Source organism: Camelus dromedarius, chromosome 11 (assembly GCF_036321535.1).
Source record: "Camelus dromedarius isolate mCamDro1 chromosome 11, mCamDro1.pat, whole genome shotgun sequence".
In the NCBI taxonomy this organism is placed as follows: Eukaryota; Metazoa; Chordata; class Mammalia; order Artiodactyla; family Camelidae; genus Camelus; species Camelus dromedarius.
The window spans coordinates 8,797,776-8,821,506 of record NC_087446.1 but is presented as its reverse complement, the minus strand read 5'-3'; the positions used below and the strand labels follow the sequence as shown (position 1 = coordinate 8,821,506).

Sequence of the window (23,731 nt, the reverse complement as noted above, 5' to 3'; positions counted from 1 at the left end):
TTTGCATTTGGAGAAAGGAGGGACGTATAGTTAAGGGAAGGGAATCCAATCTGTCATTAATAGCAGAGCCACTGAACACAGGTGTGCAGGTGTTAGAAGGGCACTGGGGTAGAAGGCAGGAGTCTCACGGTCGAGATCTGGATCTTATACCAACCGTGCGTGGCTCTGGACAAAATCTCTTGCTCTCTCTGGCACTTAGTTTCCTGGTCTGCACTACTCAGATTAGGCTGGCAGCTCGGACACTGTCATTCTATTAGAGGAGTCACAGCACCCCAGGACGGGTTGCTGAAAATGTGAAAGGGAAAGTGTCAGGGTTTGTAGTTCACTGAACCTTGCGGAAGGTCTCCCTAAAGATGCTTCCGTTGCCACGGCAACTGGCCCAGCTGCTTGGTCCCCGGAGTCCCGCTGAGGAAGCTGGGAAGAACCCTGCCCTTACCAAGATGGCGGCGGCCACAGGGCAAGGGGCGGGTTGAGCGTCGTCGGCCTGTCCAGACCTTTACTCTGTTTCCGCTTTTTCATGCTAACGGGGAGCTTCCGTCAATACTTGTTCTCTTTCCTGGTTCTGGGAGCCCCGGGAGTCAGGGAGGGAAAGGCCGCCTGCAGGGATCGGGGCAAATACCCAGGGTGGGGAGGCGGGACTTCCGCGTCCCGCCGGAAGTGACGCGACAGTCGCGGCCGCCGGCAGGTGGACCGGCAGGTGGGTTCAGGTGCCAGCCTGGCCCAGACCGGCTGTGGGACCGACGCTTCCGGTGAGCGACAGAGGCAGCTCCCAAGGGCCTGGAGACCCGTGGGTGCGGGCTCTGGAATCTGAGCTCCTCGCCCTAGCCTGGATCCCCGACTGTACCTAGTAAGAATCACCTCCCCCCACGCCCCAAACCCGGGGGCTACCCCTATCTGTCCAAAGGAGAAGTGGGGGGGGGGGCTTTCCCAGATCGCCGGGGTTGGGGTTGGCATTTCGGCACTTTGGTTCCCTAAACCGTGAACTCTTTTCTCTCCCGGATACAGTTCCCCATACCCCTGCCGAGCTGGGCAGTTAGCCAGCCCACCGAAACTCTCGGAACCATGTTTGCAGACTTGGATTATGACATCGAAGAAGATAAACTGTGAGTATTTTGTTACCTCAAGTCCCAGGAGTGCAGGAGCCCCAGGTCCCTCAGGTCCCTGGACTTCCCAGTTCCACAGACCCTTGCTTTTCAGCGGGGGATTAGGTGTTGTACTGTAGCACAAATGAATCCTGCCCTTCTAGGAGCTTACCATCTGTAGGGGGCTGTGGACACTTTGAGGCATAATTGCAATGCAGGGCCATAAGGGCGCTAATGGAGAATGACCAGGCTACAAGGAGAGCAGAGCAGACAGAGCAGTGCCTCTGCTGGGGTGTTCAGGGAAGGCTTCACAGAGGAGGTGGCAGCTGAGCCATGTTTTGACAGATGAATATGAATATTATAAACATAACTTCCTCCCCAGCACAGATGATTAGTGGACAGATTTTCAAAAATTAAGTTAGTCTCCTTATTAGAATATATCCTCCCTCAGAGCAAGGACTGGGTCCAGTGCCTTTCCATGTCCTCAGCACTCAGTATGGTGTTCCACATCAGTAGGTTGTTTGTCGAGTGAATAATAGAATAAATGAGACTACCACAAAACATACATAAATGCTAATTTATAGTGAAAACTGAGAGGTAATTGAGTACAGCAACTGAGAGATGGGTGATGGATAGTTTAACAGGAGAGGGCTTCTGGAGGAGGTGACCATACTGTTACATATTTGCCTGAGAAGGTGACAAGGACAGAGTCTGACTCAGATCTTAGAGACAGAATGAAGGAAAGGGAAGGGGGACCTATTTTTTTGGATTTCCTGCTCTGGGCTATGTTGGCATTAAGTGCCTTCTGTGTACTTTCTTACAAGAACCTTAATAAAGTAGCCATTTTACGAATGAGGAAACTGAGATGCAGAGAGGGTGACTTACTCATCCAAGTCCCACAGCTGATAAATGGCAGAGTTGGGATTTGATCCTTCATCGGCATGACTCCGAGTGCTCTGTGTGTTCCAGCACAAAATGCTGTCTTATGGGCCAAGTGAGAAAGAGAAAAGGCTTGCAGCATTGGGAGCCTCTTGGGGGTTTTGGAGGGCCTATCCCGGTCCCTGTCTCCTCCAGTCATCCCTCCTCCAGGAGACTCAGCCTCACATGCTTTTCTCTAGTGGAATCCCTACTGTGCCTGGGAAGGTGACCCTGCAGAAGGATGCCCAGAACCTGATTGGGATCAGCATTGGAGGAGGAGCCCAGTACTGTCCCTGCCTGTACATTGTCCAGGTACTGAGTGCTTTGGAGGTGGGAGGGAGGTGCTGGAGGGGGCGAGCCACCTCCCAACTTGGGCATGTCAAAAGTTTATTTCTCCACTCTGCACGGCTGGCTCCTTTTCATTCTTGAGGTCTGACCTCTTCAGAGAGACCTCCCAGATACCCCTCTCAGTAGGTCTACCCTCACTGTCTGTACTAATGGATTTGCTCGTTAGTTCTGTAAGTAGCTGGTTTTCCAGACTCTCTGCACTGTGAGGGCAGGATCTCGGTTTGCTTTTCACTGCAGTCAGCACCGAGTACAATGCCTGGCATATAGTGGACCTTCAATAGAAATGTCCTCAATGAGTCAACAAAACTGTCAGCCTTCCATACTCTCACAAGTGAAGTGTAGTGGAAAGACTAAAAGACTGTGAAATGATAATGGCCTAACTTCAAATGCAAGCTTCCCAGCTTGTTAACAAGTTACTTAACCTCTCTGGCCTCAGTTTCCTCCCCTGGAAAGTGGGGATGTAAAATATGGAGATCTGAGCATCTTTGGGTTGTTGTGGAGATTAAACAAAGTGACATAACACAAGGCCCAGCCCTTAAGCATCAGTCACTCAATAGCAGCAGCTATTGTTTTTACTGCAGTTCACTTTCCCAGATGACCTGCCAGTGGTACTGACCAATTCTGTGCTCCTTATAGAGGAGGCTGCCCTGGCGATACTCTGTCAGCCTTGACTCAGGAGTGGGGACCAGCCTCCTTTACTATATGGCTGGTTGGAGTTGGCGATCTTTCTGTAGCTTTGGAAGGAAGCCTGCCACCTCAGACATAAACTTGACCTAGATTTTTACCCTGTTCTAACCTTCTCAGCTTAGTAGCCATTGGTGGCAGATGGGAAATTGCAGCCTCTCTGAGGATCTTACAAAAGAGTCACTTCTAAGGCCTTGAAGACAGATTCCCTGGGTCTAGTCTTGCTTGCTCAGGGTGTGGCCTTTGTGAGCTTTTTGGCCTCCTCTGACCCAGGAAGTGTTAGCGAGGCCTCCTCCAGGCTTCTGTCTGCTCAGCCCCTCCTGCCACCTCCCCTACCCCACCTGCTAGGGACCAGGTTTGCGGTATAAATTGCAATTATAAAATAATCGAATTGATTGTTTTTTAATTTTTTTAAAATTTAAAAAAAATTTATTTTTAATATTTTTGGGGGGGCAGATAATTAGGTTTATTTATTAATTTTTTTTTAATGGAGGTACTGGGGATTAAACCCAGGACCTTGTGCATTCTAAGCACATACTCTACCACTGAGCTATACCCTCACCCCTAGAATTGAGTTTTAAAAATTAAATTTTACTTTTAGCAAAGACTGTCTGCTGTGCTTTGAACAAGTCAGGGGTACTAAAAAGTCAGTGTCAAATAAGCAGTCCATTGCTCTACCCTTTCTCACCGCCCTTCCCCCACCCTACCCCCACCCCAGTCCCAGCAGCAACGCTGCTTTCTACCCTTTTGGCTGTTTATTCACGTATGAGCTCTCATTTTTCTCAGTAAGATGCTTATCCTGTTTTCTTGATCTATTGCTTGCAAGCATCTGTCAGCTTTCCTCAGTCCAGGAGATGAGAATTTAGCTTTATTCTGAAACCACTCAGCCTCCTCTCACTCCATCTTCCCAACATAGTTATCTTGTAAATTTTGGTTAAATCAATATCAGTGCAACAGATATATTGGGGAAATATTTTCTGAGGGCCTGGACAGGCTCTTCTATAGGCACTAGAAATTTCTTTCTTTCTTTCTTTTTTATTTTTAACATTTTTTTATTGAGTTATAGTTGTTTTACAATGTTGTGTCAAATTCTAGTGTGAAGCACAATTTTTCAGTCATACATGAACATGTATATATTCATTGTCACTTTTTTTTTTCGCTACGAGCTACCACAAGATCTTGTATATTTTTCCCTGTGCTATAGAGTATAATCTTGTTTATCTATTCTGCATTTTAAAATCCCAGTCTGTCCCTTCCCACCCCCCACTCCCTTGGCAACTACAAGTTTGTATTCTATGTCTATGAGTCTGTTTGTTTTGTATTTATGTTTTGTTTGTTTGTTTGTTTTAGAGATTTCTGATCAAGAAAAGATAAGAAAACTTTCTTATTTCTTAGCAAGAAAGCAGACGCCACCCTCAAAGAACTCTAGAATGGTAACATGCTGTTTTGCACACTGAGCTTAACAGTCTACTGTGGCTGTGCTTTTAAACAAGTATTTTTATTGTGAAATTCACATAACATACAATTAGCATTTTAAAGTATACAATTCAGTGGCACTTAGTGCATTCACTAAAAGCAGCCACCACCTCTCTTTAGTTTCAGAACTTTCTCATCACCCCAGAAGAACAGCTCATGCCCTTTGAGTAATCACTTCTTGTTGAAGTTCATTCAGGTTACAGCTGGTTTCAATACTTCACTCTGTTTCTGGCTGAATAGCATTCCATTGTATGGCTAGACCACCATTTGTTTATTCACTCATCTGTTGATGGACATTTGGGTTGTTTGTACCTTTTGGCTGGTATGAATAATAACACTGTTGTAAACATGCAGGTACAGTTTCTCTGGACATGTGCTTCCATTTCTTTTGGGGTGGAATTGCTGGGTCATATGATTACTCTGTTTAATTTTTTGAGGAGCCTGTGTTTCTTCTAACTCAATTCTTCCCCGCCCTTTTTTTTTTTTTTTTTGAGTAATTTGTTGTTTTTTCCATTTGCATTCTCCTTGTATTTTAAGTTCATTTTCCTCAGTCAGACATTTCCCATCATCTTTCTGTCCCCACCCTTCTGTAGTCTTTCCTCTTTGAACCTCCCCTGCCCTCTCCTCCACTGGATTCCCCCATCTCCAGGATCCCTCTCTCTTGTCTTACTCCCCCATCTTGGTGGAGCCCATCTTCTGTAGCTTTCTGAGAAAGGCTGCGTGGGAGGAGGTAAATTTTTTGAGACCTTGTATCTCTGAAAATGCCATTATTTTGTCTTTTTGTTGTTATTCTCATGTTTCTTTCAGTTGATACCTGAGTGGATCAAATTTAAGAATGACTGTCAACTTTGAAAATCATTTCCATTTAGAAATTTGGTGGCATCATTTCATTGTCTTTTGCCAATAGCAGCGTTGTCATGTCTGATGATGTCAGTCCTACTTGTGATCTTTTATTTGTAGTGTCATTCTTGATCTGTCAAGACTCTTAGGCACTTCTTTTTGTCCCTGGCTTTCTGAAGTGTCTTGGCATGAGCCTTTCTCTGTCTGTTGTGCTGGAGCCTCAAAGGGCAGATTCATCGGGGAACCCCGTGTTTTCTCTTCTGTGAAAGTCTCACGTGTGATCTCTGATGATGTCCTGGTCGCTGTGTTCTCTGTTCCCTCCTGTGGAACTCTGATTGGTTAAATGCTGGGCTTCCTGAATTGACCTTCTAATACTCTTTTTCTTTTCTTCTGGTTGCCAGTCTCTTTTCCACTTTCCTCTGCTGAGTTCCCAAAGCTGCTGTGGCACTTTAAATTTCAATTATGTTCTGCATCTCTAAGAGGTCTCTCCTGTTTTCGAATTGATCCTTTTGCATCATCCTGTTCTTGTCTTTCAAATCACTGTGAAGATGTTCATTATGGTTTTCTTTTTGTTTTTATGTTGTTCCTGCTTCGTTGCTGTTTCCTGTGGTTCCTTTTTTCTCTTTGAATGTTTGGTGTTTTCCACATGGGGTGCTTTTTCAAGGGCCCAGTATTTCTTATCTGTCTTTACATTTAAGCATGAGCCCTCACAGTTACCTCAGTGCTTTTAAGTTCTGTGTCCTGGCCCTGTCACCTGGTGGGTTCCACTGTGGGGCTTTCACACAGAGAGGCCTTTCCTCTGGAGCCATTCTGGGCCAGGTCCTCCCTCTAGGCTCCTGAGGGTAAGGGTGGTGAGCCTGGTTGCTGGCGTTCTGGGGGCTTACAGGGGTTAAGGGGCTGTGGGACTCATTGTTCAATGTGTAAACAGCTCCAAACCCTTAACCGCTTCTGTCCAGTGCTTCACCCCCACCTCCCTCGTCCCTGGGCCCCAGAGTTGGGGGCTTCTCTGAGGAATAAACCTCTGTCTTCCCCAGAGACAGAGTATGGAGGGCTGTGTGGGTGAGGAGGGAGCCTGGACTTGAGTCCATCCCCTTACTTTCTATACCTTGCCTTCCACCCCACTAAGGATGTTTCCAGAAGTCAGCTTTCTTGGTGTAACTTCTGTATTCTTGTTCCACCTCTGCACACACTTGTGTAGACAGTTCTTCCCTTGCCCTGAGCGTTCCCCCACACATCTATCCTTTGTCAGACACATCGACCTCACTCAGCCAGTGAGGGCAGACCCCGTGGAAGGAGTCACCTTGGGGGAAGGGGCTTACATGTGCAGTGGGCGGTGGGTCCCTTGCTCCTTGGGGATGGAGAGTAAGTGCAGGAACTGATAAGAGGTGCTTTGGGGCTCCGAGTCAGCACAGAGCAGCATTGTTGGGGAAATCTATAAAGAAATAGCTTTGGAGGAGTAAACACTCTGATGGGCGTATAAGGTTTGGTATATTTGAGATCAGAAAAGGAGGATCTCGTCAGTCACATTTACCTCTGGCCCTCCTTCCCCTCCCCCAAGAACACAAGGTCATTCATTTCTGGCTGCTCAGGCACTTTCTACCCTGCCCTTCTCCAGCATCACTTAAGAGATAGAGGTAGAGCCCAGGACAGAGCCGGGTACCGATTAGGGTGGAGGGAATGACTGTGCCCCAGCAGGTTTCTTCTCAGTTCTCCTTTCCTCCCCCTTCCACCCTCCTTTTGCACCCACAGGTGTTTGACAACACCCCAGCAGCGCTGGACGGCACCGTAGCAGCCGGCGATGAGATCACCGGTGTCAATGGCAGATCAATCAAAGGAAAAACTAAGGTGGAGGTGGCCAAGATGATTCAGGAGGTGAAGGTATGAGCTGTTGTGGGAGTGGGAACACGGAGGCATTCTGAGACCTCCAGCCTGCCAGAGGCCCCTGCAGGCCTGGAAGGGAACTGGCCCTTTCACAGCTCCCCTCTGGGGAGCATCAGGGTCTGGGTCACACCACTGCCTCCCTCGGTTTCTTCCGGGTTCATTCAGTAAATGTTAATTATACTCCAGGACTTGGGCTGGGCCTGGGTGCGAAAGTGGGCACCAAGTCCAAAAGGTCCCTGTCCTCAAGCTCCCAGGAGAGCTGTCAGACTCGGAACCACACCTTAGGGTGAGCCAGTGTATCCCCTGTCAGGGCTGCAGTGGAAGTTCGGAGTCCAGGGTGAACCTCTCTAGGTCGGTAGACGCCTGGGAGATGTTCACTGGGCCATGCGGGGCCCAGGAGGGTGTCAGAGGGAAAGGGGAGCCCCCACCTCTATCCCTGTGGGAACTTTCAGTGCAGTGGGTCCACTGGGCTCACACCCCCCCAGGGACTCTTCTGGGCCTTGGGGCAGCTCCCAGTCCTGCAGACCACAATCACACACTGCCTGTTCCCTGCTTCCCCTCCCTGCCCCCACTGCTCCAGGCCGTGGCCTCTCCTCGCAGGGCCCCCATCTCTCCTGAATGGCAGGCAGCATCCCGGCCACGCAGGGATGCAGGCAGCCCCTTTGCCATGTCCTAGAGATTTTGCTGCTAGTGATTCTTGGGAAAGCAAAACAGTGAAGGAGGTGCAAAGTCATAGGATGTTTAAAAGTCTGAGAGTCAAGAGTCCCAGCTGTCCGTTGAGCTTGGCCGAGTGTTTCAGCTCCCTCACCTCAACCATCCAAACCTCTCCTCACCTCCCATCCATCCTCTGTGTCTTAAGGGCCCGATACCAGCATCCGTTACAGTCCCTCTTTCTTACCTTAGCCCAGGGCCAGCAGCTTCCACCTTCTCCCCTTTATTCTCCTCTTCTGCTCCACCTGGCCTGGAATTTACTGTCCCAGGCATTTCCTGTTGGGCAGAGGAGCTCATCACGGAAGGTGGTGGACCATGTGTTTCATTCTGGTACAGAACCGGGGTGCACGTGCCCCGCCTGGATCCCCTTCCTCATCCCCCCATCTCTGCTCGTCGGAATCCTCCTCATCTTCCAAGGTGTATCTCGTGCCAGCCCCTCAGGTTGCCCATGAGGACAGGAGCTCTTCGTGTGTGCACAGCCTTGCCGTTCGCAGGGATCTCCCCAGGGGTTATGGCCCCTGTTTTGCCAGTGCCCAAGGGGAGGGGAGGGTTTGCTTGTGATCTGACAGCTGGTCTGACTCCCACTGCGGTGCTCCTTCCGTTACCCTCAGCTGCTCTCGGTGGTGGTCCCTGAGGACCCTGCGCTGCAGCCTGAGAACCTTTTGCATCTACCCCTGACTGACTGCATTGGGTCACTTTGATTTCCCTTCATGACTCAATTTGAAATCCTGTGTTGTACTTGAATGGATTCAGTCCCAAGTTCAAGGGTCTTAGGATTTCAAGAACAAGAGCAACTGTGGTAGCCTCACATGGTCAGGGAAGGCTTCTGGGGAGAAGCCGGCACCTCCCTTCCCGTCACTAGACTAAGATTTGTGTAATTCCCCATTTGCATCGGCCTCCCTTGCTGGCCTCGGGCCCTGGGGGCTGGGGCTGCCCTGCACCTGCTCTCTGGCATCCCAGCAGCAGGCACAGAGAAGGTACTCAGACGTGTTTGTGGACTGAATGGAGGGACTCCTGAGGATGGGGATGATTTTGAGGATACTCTCACAGGAGAGGATACTCCGTATGGTGAGAAAAATGAGGTAGCAGGGGTTTGGGGTATGGCTGTGGTGTGGGGGAAGGCAGGGGTGCCTGGTCTGGCTGGGGCACAGGACATCAGAGACTGCCAGACGGTGAGCTCTGTGACAACAGGGACCATGTCAGTCCTTATCCCTGCTGATTCTCTGGGGCTTGGCTCATAGTGAGAGAAGGAGGGACCTGGGAGCAGACTGGTCACCATGCAGGGCCCTGTTCTGGCAGGGCTGAATTGACAGCCACTCGGGCCCTTTCCCAGGGCTCAGGATGCTCTCATGACCAGAGACTGTAGGGCAAACAGGCCTCCCCAGGAAAAGGACTTGGGGTCTGGGGGTCTCCGTCACAACTCTATTTGTTCTGCTTTTCCAGGGGGAGGTGACGATCCACTACAACAAGCTGCAGGCGGACCCCAAGCAGGGCATGTCCCTGGACATTGGTAAGCTGGGCCGGAGCAGTGGTGTCTGGTGGCCCCACAAGCCCCTGCTCGGCCTTTTTATGACAATGCACCAGCAGCTGTGGTCTGGACTTTTCTGATCAAGCCAATCCAAGGGCCTGGGGAGACTCAAAGTTCTCTCCCTGTGGCTGGTCCCGGGAACCTATCCCTGCCCTGTGTTTCTTCCCCTTTCCCCAGCCACCTCTTCTGGGTCCATGCTGCCCTTGGGTTGTCCTTTTTAGGCCAGCCTTCCAGCTCACCAGGCCCAGCCCCTCATCCTTCTGAAAGGGAGGGTGGCCCAGCCCTGGCACCTTTTGCCCACCTCCACACCTCCCCTCAGCCCTGGCCTTTTCTTCCACCCACTTGCTCCCAGGAAGGCTCAGGGTCTGAATTGGACCTCAGTTTTGGGCAGAGAGACACATTGCCTTCTGTTAGGGAAGCTAGGCCTTGGTTCTTTAGAAGCTTCAAGACTCAAGAGCTGGATAGTAGCTTCGAGGTCCTCTGGACCAGCCACCTCATTCCAGATAAAGGCCTGAGACTCAGAGAGGCTCTGTGTCCCCTAGGTAAATGCATACGCAGATCTCTGGGGTCCAGCACCCTTTCCCTATGCTCTTGGGCCAGAGCCACCTCCTAGTTTTTAAGGAAAGAGGCTAAGTGCAGATGGAGTCTGTCCTGAAGGTTCTTCCTCTAAAACCCTTGGGTTCCATCCCAGTCCCCTTCCAAGGACTGGGTATGTGACCGTGTGTGTAGTAACTGAGCCTGGAGCCTGAGGCCAGTTGTCATTGACAGTGCCTCCACTCCTGGATGTGAGAGAGACGGAGAAGAGGTTCTCTCTGGTTGGCCTGAGGGCCCTATCAAACCTGGGCAACTCTGGGGTCTCAGTGGTAGCCGGCAGCTACTTCGAGTGCCAGGCCCTTGGTTAGGTGCTTTACACGTTCACCTTCCAGGTTCTCAACACCTCTCTGAAGTGGACAGTGAATAGGGCAGGGGGCCAGAACCCCAGTTTGGGACACTCCCCACTTCAGTCACCCCCACACCAAACCCCAGTTCAGCCCCTTCTGCCCCTGGGGTCATTCCCAGTGAGTGGTGATGGGTGCAGGGATGGCCGGGGCCCCAAACTCCACCTCACTGAGTCCCCTTCTCACCTGGTCCCAGTGTTGAAGAAGGTGAAGCACCGGCTGGTAGAGAACATGAGTTCGGGGACCGCAGATGCTCTGGGCCTGAGCCGGGCCATCCTGTGCAATGGTGAGTCCCCTCCTCCCACCCACCTCTGGTCCCAGGGGCCTCAGGCCTAGGCGTCCAGGGGGAGGGGCACCACAGCTGCCCACCAAGCCGACATGGGGCCCTCTGACCTGAGCCTGGCCTCTGCTTGTGGGGCCAATACTCACCATCTCTTTGTATCCCTGAGGCCTATCTATCTCCCAGAGGGCATCCACAGTGGTCAGCTGAGGCATCTTACAGCCAGTGTCCCCACTTCCGAGCAGGGATTCACAGGCTCAGGTCGTAGATGAGGAAACAGAGTCACAGTGGAGAGAGGTGCCTCCTGCTGGCTCCCTGAGCTGGTGCCTTCGCCACTGCCCCAGCTGCTCTCCCACAGCCAGGCCTCGGCCCCTGCCCCGGTGCCCCGCTCCCAGCCTGCTTTCTCACCCCAGCGCACACTGCACTCAGCTCCCGGCAGCCCGCTTGGCCCCTGCTTCTCTCCAGAAGGTGGCGCTGCTGCCCTTGTCCCAGCAGTTCCTGCCCAGGCTGGAGGTGGCGTACAGGCACATTCACATTCACACCCACGCATGCGTGTGCACACACCCTCTCTCCGGGGAAGGAGGGGGCAGTGAAACACTCAGTCTGCTCCTACCATCACCAGCCTGAGTTTATAAATAGCAGCAACTTCGCTGTGTACATGTGGGGACAGATATAAATACCTGTATAAATTGGAGGCTCAGCTGGGCACACTGGGCTTTATTGGCTGGGACGTGGGGGTGGGGTCTCAGCTTGTTCCAAATGGTGTACAAAAGTGGCGGCTGCTATTTCCAGCTTCTTGGTGTCTATAAATCCCTGTTACTGTAGTTACCATGCGTTGAGATGAAATTAGAACTGGTTGTTGTGTTTTTTCCCCCAGACCTTGCAATTTCCCCAGCCTTAAATAGGGTTTCTAAAATTGAAGCTGTCATGATGTCCCATGACCCAGCTAAAAACAACAGCACGGCGCTTACGTGGCTCCTTCCCTGCCAGGCTGGTCGGGTGCCAGGGCTCTGGGGAGCCAGGGCCTGGAGGCCAGCCAGGTGACCGAAGCCTCCTGAAGGCTTCCGAGATGCTCCCTTCCAGCCCCCAGTGTCTGAGCTTTCCTTTTTGACAGCACAACACACGGCCATCTTCTCTGCCCAGAGAAAGGCCCAGATCTGGCTTTTGCTATTCCCCTACTCTCTTGCCACTCAAAACCCTGGCCCCAGTCAGCAAAGGAGCCTGCGGGGCAGAGGGCACCTCCACCTGGATAGCCCTTGCTGTGTGCCTTTAGGCAAGTTCCTTTACCTCTCTGTCCCTCGGTTTTCTCTGTAAGATAAGGGAAGTAGTCTCTGCCGCAGAGGCTCATATGGAGGAAGGACTGAGCTATGTGGAGGGAACTCAGGGAGGCCAGGCCCTGCCCTGGGAGGCCCGGGCAAGGAAGCCACCGACATGGGTCTTGCCCTGCAGTTGCTGCTGGTGCTCCTGATGGGGATGTGGGAGTGGAGGATGGTGGTGCTCACTGCTGGTGGGCACCCTGCCCTGCCCTAATCTGGAATGCCAGGGCCCATCCCTGGCAATCCACTTGCTCCCATTTTGAGCCCTTGAGGTGAGGCAGCTGCCTCCACCCCTCACCTTAAAGCCCAGCTGTCTGCCAGTCATGGCCTGGCTACTGTCACTGCTGGACTATAAGCCTTGAGGGCACAACTCAGATTTCATTCACCACAGTCATTCCTGGGTCTCACATGGGGTCAGGCGCACAGTGGATGCTGGAGAGACACCTGTTGAGCAAATGAAGACACTCACCAAGGCCTGCTCCAATGTGAGCTCGTCCTTAGAGCTTTTCCAGAATTTCTGTCCCCTCCCCCGATCATTCTCCCTTCTGATCCGTCGTGCGGTGGGAGGGCTGCCCTGAGCCTGCGCTGGAGTTCTTGTATCTGTCTACTTCTCATCTCTCACTGCCTCGCTCCTTGGCCGTTGGCAGGGTTTGTGTTAAAAGAACAGGGGCCTTGACCACTAGGCGGGGGCTTGCCTTCTGCTGACCGTGGAGCCACCCACGGGTTTGGCCGTGGGGAGGGCCCAACCGTTTTTCGCTCATGACCTTTGGAAGTACCTGCATCATTGTCATCTTTCTGCACCTTTGGAGTGCCCCAGCCTGCTGGGGTGGTGCTCATGTCAGGAGCGTCCTGAGGGGACATCCTGTCCGCCCTCCACTTGCCTCTTGTCTGGCTGTGCTGGGCTCTTTACAGAACACGCCTGAGCCCAGCTGCCCCCCTGGTGCCAGATCCCCCTCCCTGGGTCCCCATTCTCTGCTGCTCCTGGTTCTCCTCTGGGGGCCACCTTGCCCCTCCCGAGTGGGCCCCTGAATCTCTCCCCTCACCCCGCGGCTCTCTGATCCTCACAGATGGGCTTGTCAAGAGGCTTGAGGAGCTGGAGCGGACCGCCGAGCTGTATAAAGGTGGGCAGGCGCACCCTCTGGGTGGGGGGGTGGGGGGGTGGTGATTCCAGTCTGGGAAGTGCTCTGCGCTGGCTGTACCCTGGGGTGGAGCTCTAGAGCACAAGGTGGTGACAATGGGGCAGGAATGCCCGCCTACACAGTTCTAGGACCAGGGCTGTTAAAAACTCTTAACGAAAAAAATCTTAATGCATACTTTTTTGATTATAAAAGTACTTACATGCCCATATAAATCAAATAATGGCATGTGTAAACCTAGTGAGAACCCCCAGAATCACACTGTCCCAGAGGTAAAGCCCAGGGGAGGCTTTGTTCACCTTCTGCTCCTGTGAAGTCCTGGCTCCCCTGTCTGATGGGGGCTGGTCATGGGTGGGGTCGGGGCTGGCTGAGCCTTCAACCCTGGGCCCTAGTGAGGCTGTGGGAAAGGTCTGAACCCCAGGAACATTGAGGGCCTCGGGTGGGGTGGGTGGCTGGAGGCTGTGTCCTGGGCCAGCGTGGTCCCCACCGTGTGCCCCCATCTCCCTTGGTTGGGTCTCTCCCACAGGGATGACAGAACACACCAAGAATCTCCTACGGGCCTTTTATGAGCTGTCTCAGACGCACCGGGGTAAGGATGCCCCAAACCTTCTTTGTGACCCTGGAAAAACCCTTGACCCTTTCTGGGCTCAGCACCCACTCACCCCCATACAGTGAGGGTGCAGCCAAGCTCCTCCCCAGGGCCTCTCTCTTGCCCATGCTCAGGCAGACACACGGCATCTGACCTCAGGCCAGATTTGGGCTGCACATGTCTCAGTGCTGGGTTGTAGCAATAATGGGACCAGTGGGGAGCATCTGGACCAGCTAGTCTCCTGCGGGGCACTGTCACTGGTCTGGGTCCTGTCCCGTCTATTTGTACTGGTGTTTATAATGCATAAGGCCCTTCCGTATTCATGATCTCATTTCCTATAAGTTTGTTAGCTGTGCGGGGCAGCTACAGTTCACCCCATTTTACGGTTGAGAAAACAAAGCCCAGACAGAAAAAATGGTCATGTAGCTCCTTAGGGACGGGGTTGGCCTTAGGACCAGATTCCCAGCCCAGTGCTTGGCCCTCAGACAGCTGCACCTCCTCCAGCCTGGGCCCAGCCTTCTCATGGTCCGGGCACTTTGGGGAATGAGGGCCAGTTCCCTCGGGTATAGACTCAGCTTTCTTGGGGATTTAGATCCAACACTCAGGGGTATAGACCCACCTTTCTTGAGATGTAGACCCACCTCCCTGGGGTTGTAGACCTCAGGCAGACCTTGGCCTCCAGCCTGCCACGCCCCTCGCATTGCTTATCCCCAGCAAATCCCTGGCTTCTCCGTTAAGGGGGCAAGTAGGGGCTGCCTTCAGGACAAACTTGTCATGCAGCCTTTGGGGACGTGTTCTCCGTGATCGGGGTGCGGGAGCCCCAGCCAGCTGCGAGTGAGGCTTTCGTGAAGTTTGCCGACGCCCACCGCAGCATTGAGAAGTTTGGCATTCGGCTGCTGAAAACCATCAAGCCGGTAGGTCATGTCGAGCGTGTGTGTGTCAGCATGTGAGGGTAGAGAGGTGACAGTGTGGCGAGCAGAAAGGGTCCCGTTCTGGAGTCGGAGCACCTAGGTGCAGGGTCTGGCATGGTCACCTACACAGCTGACCGTGGGTAAGTCACTCCGCCCCCTTGGCCTCAGTGTTGCCCTCCAGGCTGGTTTCTGGCCCTGGCTCCACCAGAGCCTCAGCTTGCCCTGGGCCTAGCCTGTCTTCTCATCCTTGAATGGACAGGGCTGTCTGGGAGCATCCTTTGGCTCTGACACTGAGTCCATTAGAAGGATTGACACATCAGGCCATTCCTTGTCACCCTGGCCAGCCTGACCCCCCTGCCCGTGGGGTCCTGAGCATCTGCCCCTCCTCCCCTTCCAGATGCTGACAGACCTGAACACGTACCTCAACAAAGCCATCCCAGACACTCGCCTCACCATCAAGAAGTACCTGGACGTGAAGTTTGAGTACCTGGTGAGTGGTCTCCAGCTTCTGGGGTAGGTGAGGTGGTGGGCCCAGCCTGCTGGGGTAAGAACCCACCTGGAGATTTGCCCTTTCTCCATCAGCTACATGATGGCCAGCAGGACAGGGCCAGAACCTCTGTCACATCTGATTGAGGATGTGAGACCAGGGGCCTGGGGAGGTGCTGGGGACTCGGGCTCAGAGCAGCCCCTGGGAGCCTGGGGTGGGCAGAGCCCTCACTCTGGACCACTCTGACCCCATGGGGATTTTTTGGTCACTTTTAACAATGAGTTAGACTAGGTCAGTGGTTATAAAGTGGGTGCCAAGGAATGCTAATGAGTTTTATGTTCAAATAATAATTCTGTGGTCAAAGGAGTTGAGGAAAAAATACTCCACCAACCAAGCCAAGGTCCTTTGCTTCAGGACTTCTCAGAGCCTTTGATTAGGCCCATGTGCGACCTGGGCCTTCCAGGGCCTTCCCCAGCTCTTTGGACCATGGAACCCTTTTTTTCCCAGAGCATCTCTTGGGACTTGAGTGTAGTAAATCCTGGGCTGTCTGTCAGGCTCTTTTCTCCTAGATGAGTGTCCTTGCAGCCACCTGAGCCTCCTGAGCAAGGGCCAGTCCGAGTGAGGTGCCCACCTCTCCCTGATGCGTCTGAGCCCATCCCAGCTGAGGGTACGCAGGGCCCATGAGGCCTGGCATAGCTGCTCCTCTGGGTAGCTCAGTGGTACAGCATGGCATAGGAGGAACTGGGGACATCGGGGGGGGGGGGGTCCAGGTGGTGCAGCCACTCTGACAGTGTGGCCTCACCTGTCCCACACAGTCGTACTGCCTGAAGGTGAAGGAGATGGACGACGAGGAATACAGCTGCATTGTGAGTGCCACCGGTGGGCAGGATCGTGGCCCTGGTATTGGAAAGGCTTGGGATGTACAGACCTTCCCCTACCAGCCCCAAGAATGTGCTGGGGACACCAGGTGCATCAGGACAACCCCCAAAAAGACCTGAGGGGCTTGGCCAGGCTCTTGTTTCTGGAGATGTGGGGCTATCCACCCCCAGCCCCGGCCCCTCTGGGCCTTAGAGTGCTGGTCAGCTTGCTATGGAACCACTCCCAGTGCCTGCCCCCAGACCAGCTGCCGCCCGCCCCAGACTTTGTGAGGCTCTTGCAGGGGAAAACTGACTCTCTTAACTCCTAAGAGGCACTTTTACTTCTTTAACATTTTTGGTATCAGGGTCCATCTATGACTAAACGTTCATTTGTTTAATGCAGCAAGGGGTTAGTGGTTTTTTTGTGTTTTTCACAAAGTTATTATTAAGTGCTTCTAGCAATAGCTGACATCTCAGAAATGGGGAACCATGGGAGTTTTGAAGAGTGCGGTGTGGTGCAGGGGTATGAGCTTCCTGCCTCCGCCCCCAGCTGCCCCAGAGCAGGCTCCCCGCGCCGCCCCGGGTCCCTGATGTGCTGCTCCCTGCCCCAGGCCCTAGGGGAGCCCCTGTACCGCGTGAGCACAGGCAACTACGAGTACCGCCTGATACTGCGCTGCCGCCAGGAGGCCCGCGCCCGCTTCTCCCAGATGCGCAAGGATGTGCTGGAGAAGATGGAGCTGCTGGATCAGAAGCACGGTGAGGGGCGTGGCAGGCACTGGGGCCCGTGGGGCACCCTGCCTCAGGCAACCCCTGTATCACCTCAGTATGGTCCGGTAGGAACCATCTTCTCCCCATTTCAGAGCTGGAAAAACCACGGCCCAGAGAGGTACAGTACTTCCCCGAGGTCCCCAGTACCAGCCCACAGCAGAGCTCTGAGTCGGACCTAAAGTGGAAAACTCTGGCAACAGCTTCCCGAAGCCTGGCCTGGGTGGGACTGGCCATGCCCCGTGGGCTCCTTGGGGTGTAGTCCACCATCCCCCCACCCTGGCAGGGCTCCTCCACTCCCTGACCTGGGAGCTGGGAGGCTGGGTTCTGTGTAAGGCCGGATAGCCCTGGCCTTGCCCCCTCCTGGGGCATGAGGGGAAACCCGGAGGAGGCAGGCAGGCCTAGGCAAGCATGGAGGGTCTCCTCCACACGCAGGCAGCCCCGGCCCGCTGACTCCTGTCTGCCGCCCTCCTGCCCCAGTCCAGGACATCGTGTTCCAGCTGCAGCGCTTCGTGTCCACCATGTCCAAGTACTACAACGACTGCTACGCGGTGCTGCGTGATGCCGACGTCTTCCCCATCGAGGTGGACCTGGCCCACACCACGCTGGCCTACGGCCTCGGCCAGGACGAGTTCACCGACGGCGAGGACGAGGAGGAAGATGACGATGAGGACACGGCAGCCAGGGAGGCGTCCAAGGATGCGCGAGGGGCTGCTGGGCCCCTGGACAAGGGCGGAAGCTGGTGTGACTCCTGAGTGCCCCCTCGGGGTGCAGCTCTGGGGGGTAGGGTGAGTGGGAGGACGGCAGCATGGGAGCGGGGGTGGGGCCGCTGCACAACAGGGTGGCGCATAAAGGCCTGCTGGCTTGGGGCGCCTGCCTCCCTGCTCCTCTGTCCTAGCACAGCGAACCCGGGCTCCCGCCCAGGAAAGGCACTGGGGCCATGGCCTGGGACCTGGACACTGGCCCCCTCCACCTCCCCTTCCCACCTCCCCAGCCAGTTGGAGAGCTTGGTCTTTGGACCTGCCTTAGGAAGGAGAGAGGGCAGAAAGAAAGAGGGGTTGGAAGTGGCAGGAAGTCCAGGGCCCATTCCTCATGGGCACCTCCGCTGGCCCCCGGAGCCTGCCGGGAGTGGGGGGCCGCAGGTGGACAGCCGAGGTTGGGGCCAATGTTTCATGTACACCCTCACCTCACCCTAGGCTGGCCCCAGCCCAGCCCACACTCACCTCGGCGGCCTTTATTTATTTTATTCTCCAGCTCAGCACTTCCCTGGGGAAGGGCTGGGCGCTGGGCCTGTATTGAATAAACACAAACCCATATGGAGCCGGGCTCTTTGCAGTGGCCTCATACCCTCTCTCCCCTTGACACCCCCTTTTCTGCCACCCTGATCACAAGAGAGGGGGGCAACAAGTTTTCCCAATGTTCCTTTTATAGCACTGACTCCTTAGAGCAGCCCTGTGGGTTAGCATTATTGTCCGCATTTACAGATGGGACACTGAGGCTCAGAGAAGAGTCTTGCTCAAGGCCACATGGTGTACAGGGACAGAGCGGGATGTGGATGCAGATCTGTCATTTTCCCTGCCTCGCAGGCTTCCTGCTCTGTGGGGCCATTTATGTTCTCCCTCGTCTTTGATCCTTCAGTGCTTCTGGCCACAAATTAAACCTTTATTTGGTGAAGAGCAGGACAGAGACTGGGTCAGAAGGACCCGAGGCCCCAAACTGGCAAGAGAGTATCCAGGGTGCCCCAGGCCTGTCCTGCCAGGGCCGTGGGGAGGAGCCCAGCGGACGGAGCCTCGCTCCTATTCTGTGTCTTTGCAAAGTGGTAGAAGTAGGGCGGCTGTGTGTCCAGCTTCACCTGCACAGTCCCCGTCCACTCCTGTGGTCCTAGTGTAATTATTAATGGTGGCTCTTTTCACTCTCAAAGTGTGCCTGTTTGGACAATGAATTATGTGGTCATCCTGAGAATGGGAGGTATACAAGAGGGTGTGAGAGGTGGGCACGGTCCGAAATGGATTTTGAGTACTCTGTCCTGGGCAGAAACCCAAATGGGATTCTCAGGCAGGACTGGGAGTGCGGAGAGAAGGGTGGGCTGTCACCACGTGGGTTCCCTTTGGGTCGTCGTGAGGATTAGATGCGTTAACTTGTGTGCCTGGCACAGGCAGTGCACTATGAGTATTTGTTAAGTAAGATGTAGTCACTGCTCTGGTGGCTCAGGGGAAGCTGCAGACGTAATGTAAGTTGGCCAGGCACCTGCAGGGGCTGCCCACGCCTTCCTGGGGTGTGGATGGAAAGTGGGACCAGGAGTGGTCACCAGTGGGACGGACCCTCTTGAGGCGTATGGATGAATGGAGCGGGGGTCTGCAGTGGGAAGGCTGCCTCTTCCTCTGGGGCCTGGTCACCACGCTCATGATTTGGAAGAAGGCAAAGAAAGGAATGTCTAATTTGTAGGAGAGAATAAATGCAGAGAGAAAAGAGATCCCTGAATCTTTCCAGCCAGGTTGAGACCTGGAGCGCTCTGCACTTAAAGTGCCATTGAGGAGATGTGCCTGGGACATCCCTGGGGAGGGGGAGCAGATGCCAGTGTCCGCGGTGGGTGGCGTGGTCCACAGGGACACATGTGCAGAGCAAAGGCCCCAGGACACCGAGGTTATCCCCTAGAGAGGATCCGGAGGCTCAGGGCCAGGATTCAGCCCCAGCCCCCTGACTCTAGGACCTTTGTTCTCTCTCTGCTCTGGGCCCCTCCAGGGGCAGGTGCTGCCAGCGACGCTTTAGCACAGCTCTGAGCAGCGGGGCTGGGGCCAAGCCACCCTCTCGTGTCTCTAAGTCTGGGGACACTTTTCCCCGCCTTCCTCCATCTCTGCTACTTCCTCCACAACACCTGCTGGGTCAGAAGGCCCCGGGGGAGAGCCCCACTCTCTCTCCTAACCCCCCTCCCCGGGTAGCAGCCGGAGCCATAGTAGAGGCGCAGGAACAGAACCTCTGTCTTTCAGCTCCACTTTATGAACTTTACATTCACACAGGCCCGGGCTTGGTCCATGCACAGCGGGTTCACTGGCAAGACCAGGGCCTGAAGGGCCTGGCCATGGCCTACTGGGCAAATGAGGGGGGCAGCTTCCCCCCCGGACCTCGGGAGTGACCACCAGAGCAGTCCCCAGTGTGCCAGGCCCTCTTGGGGCAGCGAGGACTCTGAGAGAGGAAGCCCCACCCCCAAAGTCACTGGCCACCCCACCTAGTGCCCCCGCGCTACACAGACTCAGAGTCCAGCCCTGGCTCTGCCTCCACCTTGGGTTCTGAAGGCCCAGTCCCCGGGCTCGGCACCTCCAGGGTCTCGAGGCCACCAGGCTCCTCAGTGCTGGTGGGCAGGGGCTCAGAGTCCACTTCAGCTTCAGCATCCTCTGTGTTGCTGGCCCCGCCCTCAGTGCCTGGGCTGGGCGAGGCATCCCGAGAGCGAGAGCGGCGCAGGCAACAGTTGGTGGCGACAGCCATGAAGATCCCAGCCAGGGCCACCTCAGAGCCCGCCAGGTAGAAGATGATCTCGTAGTTCTTCAACGCATCCACCAGGCGGCCTGGTGGGGAGGGCGGATGGAAAGGTAAGGGCTTGTGGGGGACCCCACCGTTCACACACATACTCCCCTACCCTCAGATACAGTGCAGTGCTCTTGGGACTCACTGGTGACATGCCCACACATGCCCCAGTCTTTAATCCCATTTTAAAGATGCAAAAACCCATGAGGGTTCCGTCATTTGAGACCTTAAAACTTTCACTTCACCTCCCTGACCTCAGTTTCTTAAGTGCTGAGGGGCCTTGGGTGAGGCAACACTTTACAGTTTATATCTCCACTGGGTCAGGTGAGATGGCAGAGCTTGATGAGGGTACTCAGCCAGCCCTGGAAGGCTGGGCAGCTCACCCGGTCTCAGGTGCAGCCTGGGCCCCAGCAAAGGTGGCCTCCTTCATCCTGTAACCTGACCTCAGCTCTCTCCTGCTCACATACAAGCTTCCTGCTGTTTCAAGGATAACCTGACAACCCAGGAAGACCCTAATGTCCCCCACCCCTGTCTTTCTGAGCCTAGCTCCTGCCTTACTTGTATGGGAACAGTGTCCCCCAAACACACCCTTGTGCCCTCTCCTATGGGATCCTGCCCTGCCCCATGAGGCTGCCTTCACGCCAGCCCCTGCAGGAAGGCCTCCCCAACCACCCTCATCATCATGATTTCCTAAGAGATGATGAGTGCAGGGTGCTCAGCAGACAGTGTGCACAGTGGAAGATGCCCATACCCCTCCCCCATATGAGCATGATGAACAGCCCCTAGTCTGCTTCCGGTTCCCCAAAGACACTGTCCCTATTCCAACCACCCTTAGAGGCTGGGGAGACTAAAGCACTCAGATGCAGTGTTTCAAAGGTATGAGCTTTGAGCACTGGGCAGTGCCCGCCTCTAATTCTGGGACTGCAACTTGTACTAGGTCTCATGCCTCAGTTTCCCCACCTGCAAAAGGAGAATAAGCAGCTGCACTTCACAGGGCCTATGTGCCATCTGCCGGAGAAGACCCTGTGGGCCAGCTGCTTTCCATGTTGGGTTCTTCCTGGCACCTTCCCTGGTTTTTGCATCCTTACCAGAGCTGGTGGTACCGCTTGGAGGAGAGGCTAATTGGCCCTGAGAAGGGGAGTCCACCCAACCCAGTTGTCTCCCCTTCCCTTCATCCCTGGATGTTCCATGTGGGACAGGGAGAGGACTTCCCTTTCACTTAGGGGCACTAGGCTCGTCACCCTCTCCTCCTGAGAGGCGCACCGGCAGAGGGCGGTCCGATGAGAACAGCCACGGCCTCGAGTAGTAGCACCAGGCCCAGGGCACTGGGGAATCGCGGTGCACCCACGGCTGCCATGAGCACCTCGAACTGCAGCGCGCCCACCATGCCATAGGAGAGGCCGAAGGCGATGCAGAAGGCGACAAGGGCACCGTAGGAGCGCGCGCGCGCGCTGCTCAGGTCTGTGAGCCCATTGGCCATCAGGGCCAGGCTGAAGAGGTAGGCGACATGCGGTCGCAGGCGTGCCAGCCCAGCCAGGGCGCCGCAGGCCGGCCGCGCCACGATGTCTACGAAGCCCACGATGGAGAGCAGGAAGGCAGCCTCGGAGTCAGGCACGCCTGCGTCCTTGGCGTAGTTCACCAACAGGATGGCGGGCACGAAGAGCCCGAGCGCCATCAGGAACTTGGTGACGGCGTACACCGCGAAGGCGCGGTCCGTGCACACCGCCACGTCCAGCAGGCGCCGGCGGGTCCGGCCGCCAGAGGGCGCCTCGCGCAGGCGCAGTCCCTCGAGATCCGCCTCCGCCTCCGCCTCCCCGGGAGCGTCGCTGGCGCTGTCCCTGCGCGGCCGCGGGCTCGGCCCCGGTGGCGGCCGCATGACGGCGCCGCACGCGCAGCAGTGCAGCAGGAGGCCGCCGAACAGCAGGAAGCCGCCGCGCCAGCCGAAGCGCTCGAGCAGCTGCTGGCCGAGCGGCGACAGAGCCGACAGGAAAACTGGGCTGCCCGCCGCCGCCAGCCCGTTGGCCAGAGGCCGCCGCCGCTCGAAGTACAGCCCCAGCATAATGAGCGACGGCTGGAAGTTCAGGGCCAGGCCCAGGCCTGCGGGCGAGGGGGCGATGTGCCCGGCTCCCCCAGGGCTACCCACCCCCCCGCAGCGGGAGGGAGGGGCAAGGCCTGGGCCGGCGGGCAGACCCTGGGGAACTGAGCAGAGGGACGGGGACCACCCCTCGTGGGGAAACTGAGGACAGGGGGTCTTGCAGCAAGGACTCCTGACCCCTACCTGCACCCACACCCCCAAAGGGGAGGACAGCAGTCGGCGCCCTCACCTGTGAGCACCCCAGCCGTCAGGTATAGCTCCAGGAGGCGCGTGGCGAAGGATGCTAGGACCATGCCCGCAGAGGCCAACAGCCCACCCACTAGCATCACCGGGCGACAGCCAAAGCGGGTAACAAGGATGCTGGACACTGGGCCTGTGGGGAGGGCAAGATTACCACTTGGACTGGACCAATCTCCTGTCTAGTAGACACACCAGGCGTTGTACCTCCCAGCCTTGAAAGTCGGCTCAAAGGGTAAGGTTACCCTAGTTCAGAGAAGGCAGTGTCTGGCCAAGGTCATGTAGCTTGGCTGGGACAGACCAAAGACAGTGCCCTATAGGGACACAGTGGAGGGACCTGTTCTGGTCCCCAGCCCTCCTGAGAACAGAGAACCCAAAACAGAAGGGACCGACCCCATTCCCTTTGTATCTCCACAGCTGGCAGCGCAGCTTGAGCTGCCTGCCTTCCCGGGGTTCCCCCACCCCTCACCTCCACTCCTCCAGGCTTGGCCAGGATAACTCCAGCATCTCCCCCACCCAACAGGAGGTTAGGGCTTCCCGGGGTGGGAATCTTACTTAGACTTCAGTTACCCCACCTGTAACATAGGCGAATGTGGGTCTTTTGACATCAGTGGAGGGGCCCTTCTGGCTGGCCAAGCTTGCCAGGGCAGCCACCTTGGTGCAGGCTCCACCTCTGGCCGCTGTCCCCCTCCTGCCCTCTCCTTCCCTCTCTGGTGCCAACGTTTCCCCAGGAAGGAAGGGGTTTCCAGTGCCCAACGCTAGAGGCCTGATGGATGCTCAAGGGGCCAGGTGTTTCCAGGTACTTGATCCCGACCCTCAATCCTGGGCCTGGGGAAAGGCTGAGGGATCCGCGAGGGGGCGCTGACCGGTGCCGTAGAGCATGGCGAGCATGATGGAGGACACCCAGGCTGTGTCGCTGTAGCCCGCGCCGAAGTCGCGCATAAGCGCGCGGAAGAAGACGCTCACGGCCTTGGGGAAGCCATAGGCGAAACCGGTGACCACGAAGCAGGCGCCTAGCACCACCCAGCCCCAGCCGCCGTCAGGGGGGCCGGGGCTCCGCCGGGGGCCGCTAGCGCCCATCGCCGCTGCCTCTGCTGGAGGAGAGGGGACAAGAAGGAGCAGCGAGGATC

The 23,731-nt window shown here is 55.6% G+C and overlaps 2 protein-coding genes and 1 non-coding gene across 4 annotated transcripts; 1 reads left to right on the top strand and 2 right to left on the bottom strand.

The window, feature by feature from the left end:
* The first annotated feature begins 502 nt into the window (after window positions 1-502).
* PICK1 (protein interacting with PRKCA 1) lies at window positions 503-18,067 on the top strand. 2 transcript variants are annotated; one of them, XM_031463249.2, is made up of 13 exons: window positions 503-749; window positions 1,006-1,103; window positions 2,201-2,312; window positions 7,098-7,226; window positions 9,384-9,450; window positions 10,603-10,692; window positions 13,070-13,123; window positions 13,665-13,727; window positions 14,508-14,641; window positions 15,036-15,128; window positions 15,941-15,991; window positions 16,594-16,738; window positions 17,228-18,067. In XM_031463249.2, the coding sequence occupies exons 2-13, from the start codon at window positions 1,063-1,065 to the stop codon at window positions 17,500-17,502; spliced, it is 1,254 nt and encodes a 417-aa protein (XP_031319109.1). In that variant the 5' UTR covers window positions 503-749; window positions 1,006-1,062; the 3' UTR covers window positions 17,503-18,067. The 2 variants fall into 2 exon arrangements, with proteins under 2 accessions (XP_031319109.1, XP_010981891.1); XM_010983589.3 differs by having other exon boundaries at window positions 503-847.
* TRNAS-AGA (transfer RNA serine (anticodon AGA)) lies at window positions 3,521-3,592 on the bottom strand. Its single transcript has one exon. It is a non-coding gene; the product is annotated as a tRNA-Ser (tRNA).
* A 1,856-nt stretch (window positions 18,068-19,923) lies between the features above and the next one.
* Window positions 19,924-23,681, bottom strand: SLC16A8 (solute carrier family 16 member 8). The gene is made up of 4 exons (XM_010983588.3): window positions 23,468-23,681; window positions 22,594-22,737; window positions 21,533-22,366; window positions 19,924-20,310 (listed from the first exon to the last, which is right to left on the bottom strand). Exons 1-4 carry the CDS (start codon window positions 23,679-23,681, stop codon window positions 19,988-19,990), a joined length of 1,515 nt encoding a protein of 504 aa, XP_010981890.3. The 3' UTR covers window positions 19,924-19,987.
* Between the last annotated feature and the right edge of the window lie 50 nt (window positions 23,682-23,731).

Excerpts from the sequence above, each read along its gene's own strand:
- PICK1 (XM_031463249.2), top strand. The coding sequence starts at position 1,063 with ATGTTTGCAGACTTGGATTATGACATCGAAGAAGATAAACT. Across the intron at positions 15,129-15,940 it reads ACGTGAAGTTTGAGTACCTG|TCGTACTGCCTGAAGGTGAA; the intron begins GTGAGTGGTCTC and ends TGTCCCACACAG. Across the intron at positions 15,992-16,593 it reads ACGAGGAATACAGCTGCATT|GCCCTAGGGGAGCCCCTGTA; the intron begins GTGAGTGCCACC and ends TCCCTGCCCCAG.
- SLC16A8 (XM_010983588.3), bottom strand. The coding sequence starts at position 23,681 with ATGGGCGCTAGCGGCCCCCGGCGGAGCCCCGGCCCCCCTGACGGCGGC. Across the intron at positions 22,738-23,467 it reads CGCCATGCTCTACGGCACCG|GCCCAGTGTCCAGCATCCTT; the intron begins GTCAGCGCCCCC and ends CCCTCCCCACAG. Across the intron at positions 22,367-22,593 it reads GACGGCTGGGGTGCTCACAG|GCCTGGGCCTGGCCCTGAAC; the intron begins GTGAGGGCGCCG and ends CCTCGCCCGCAG.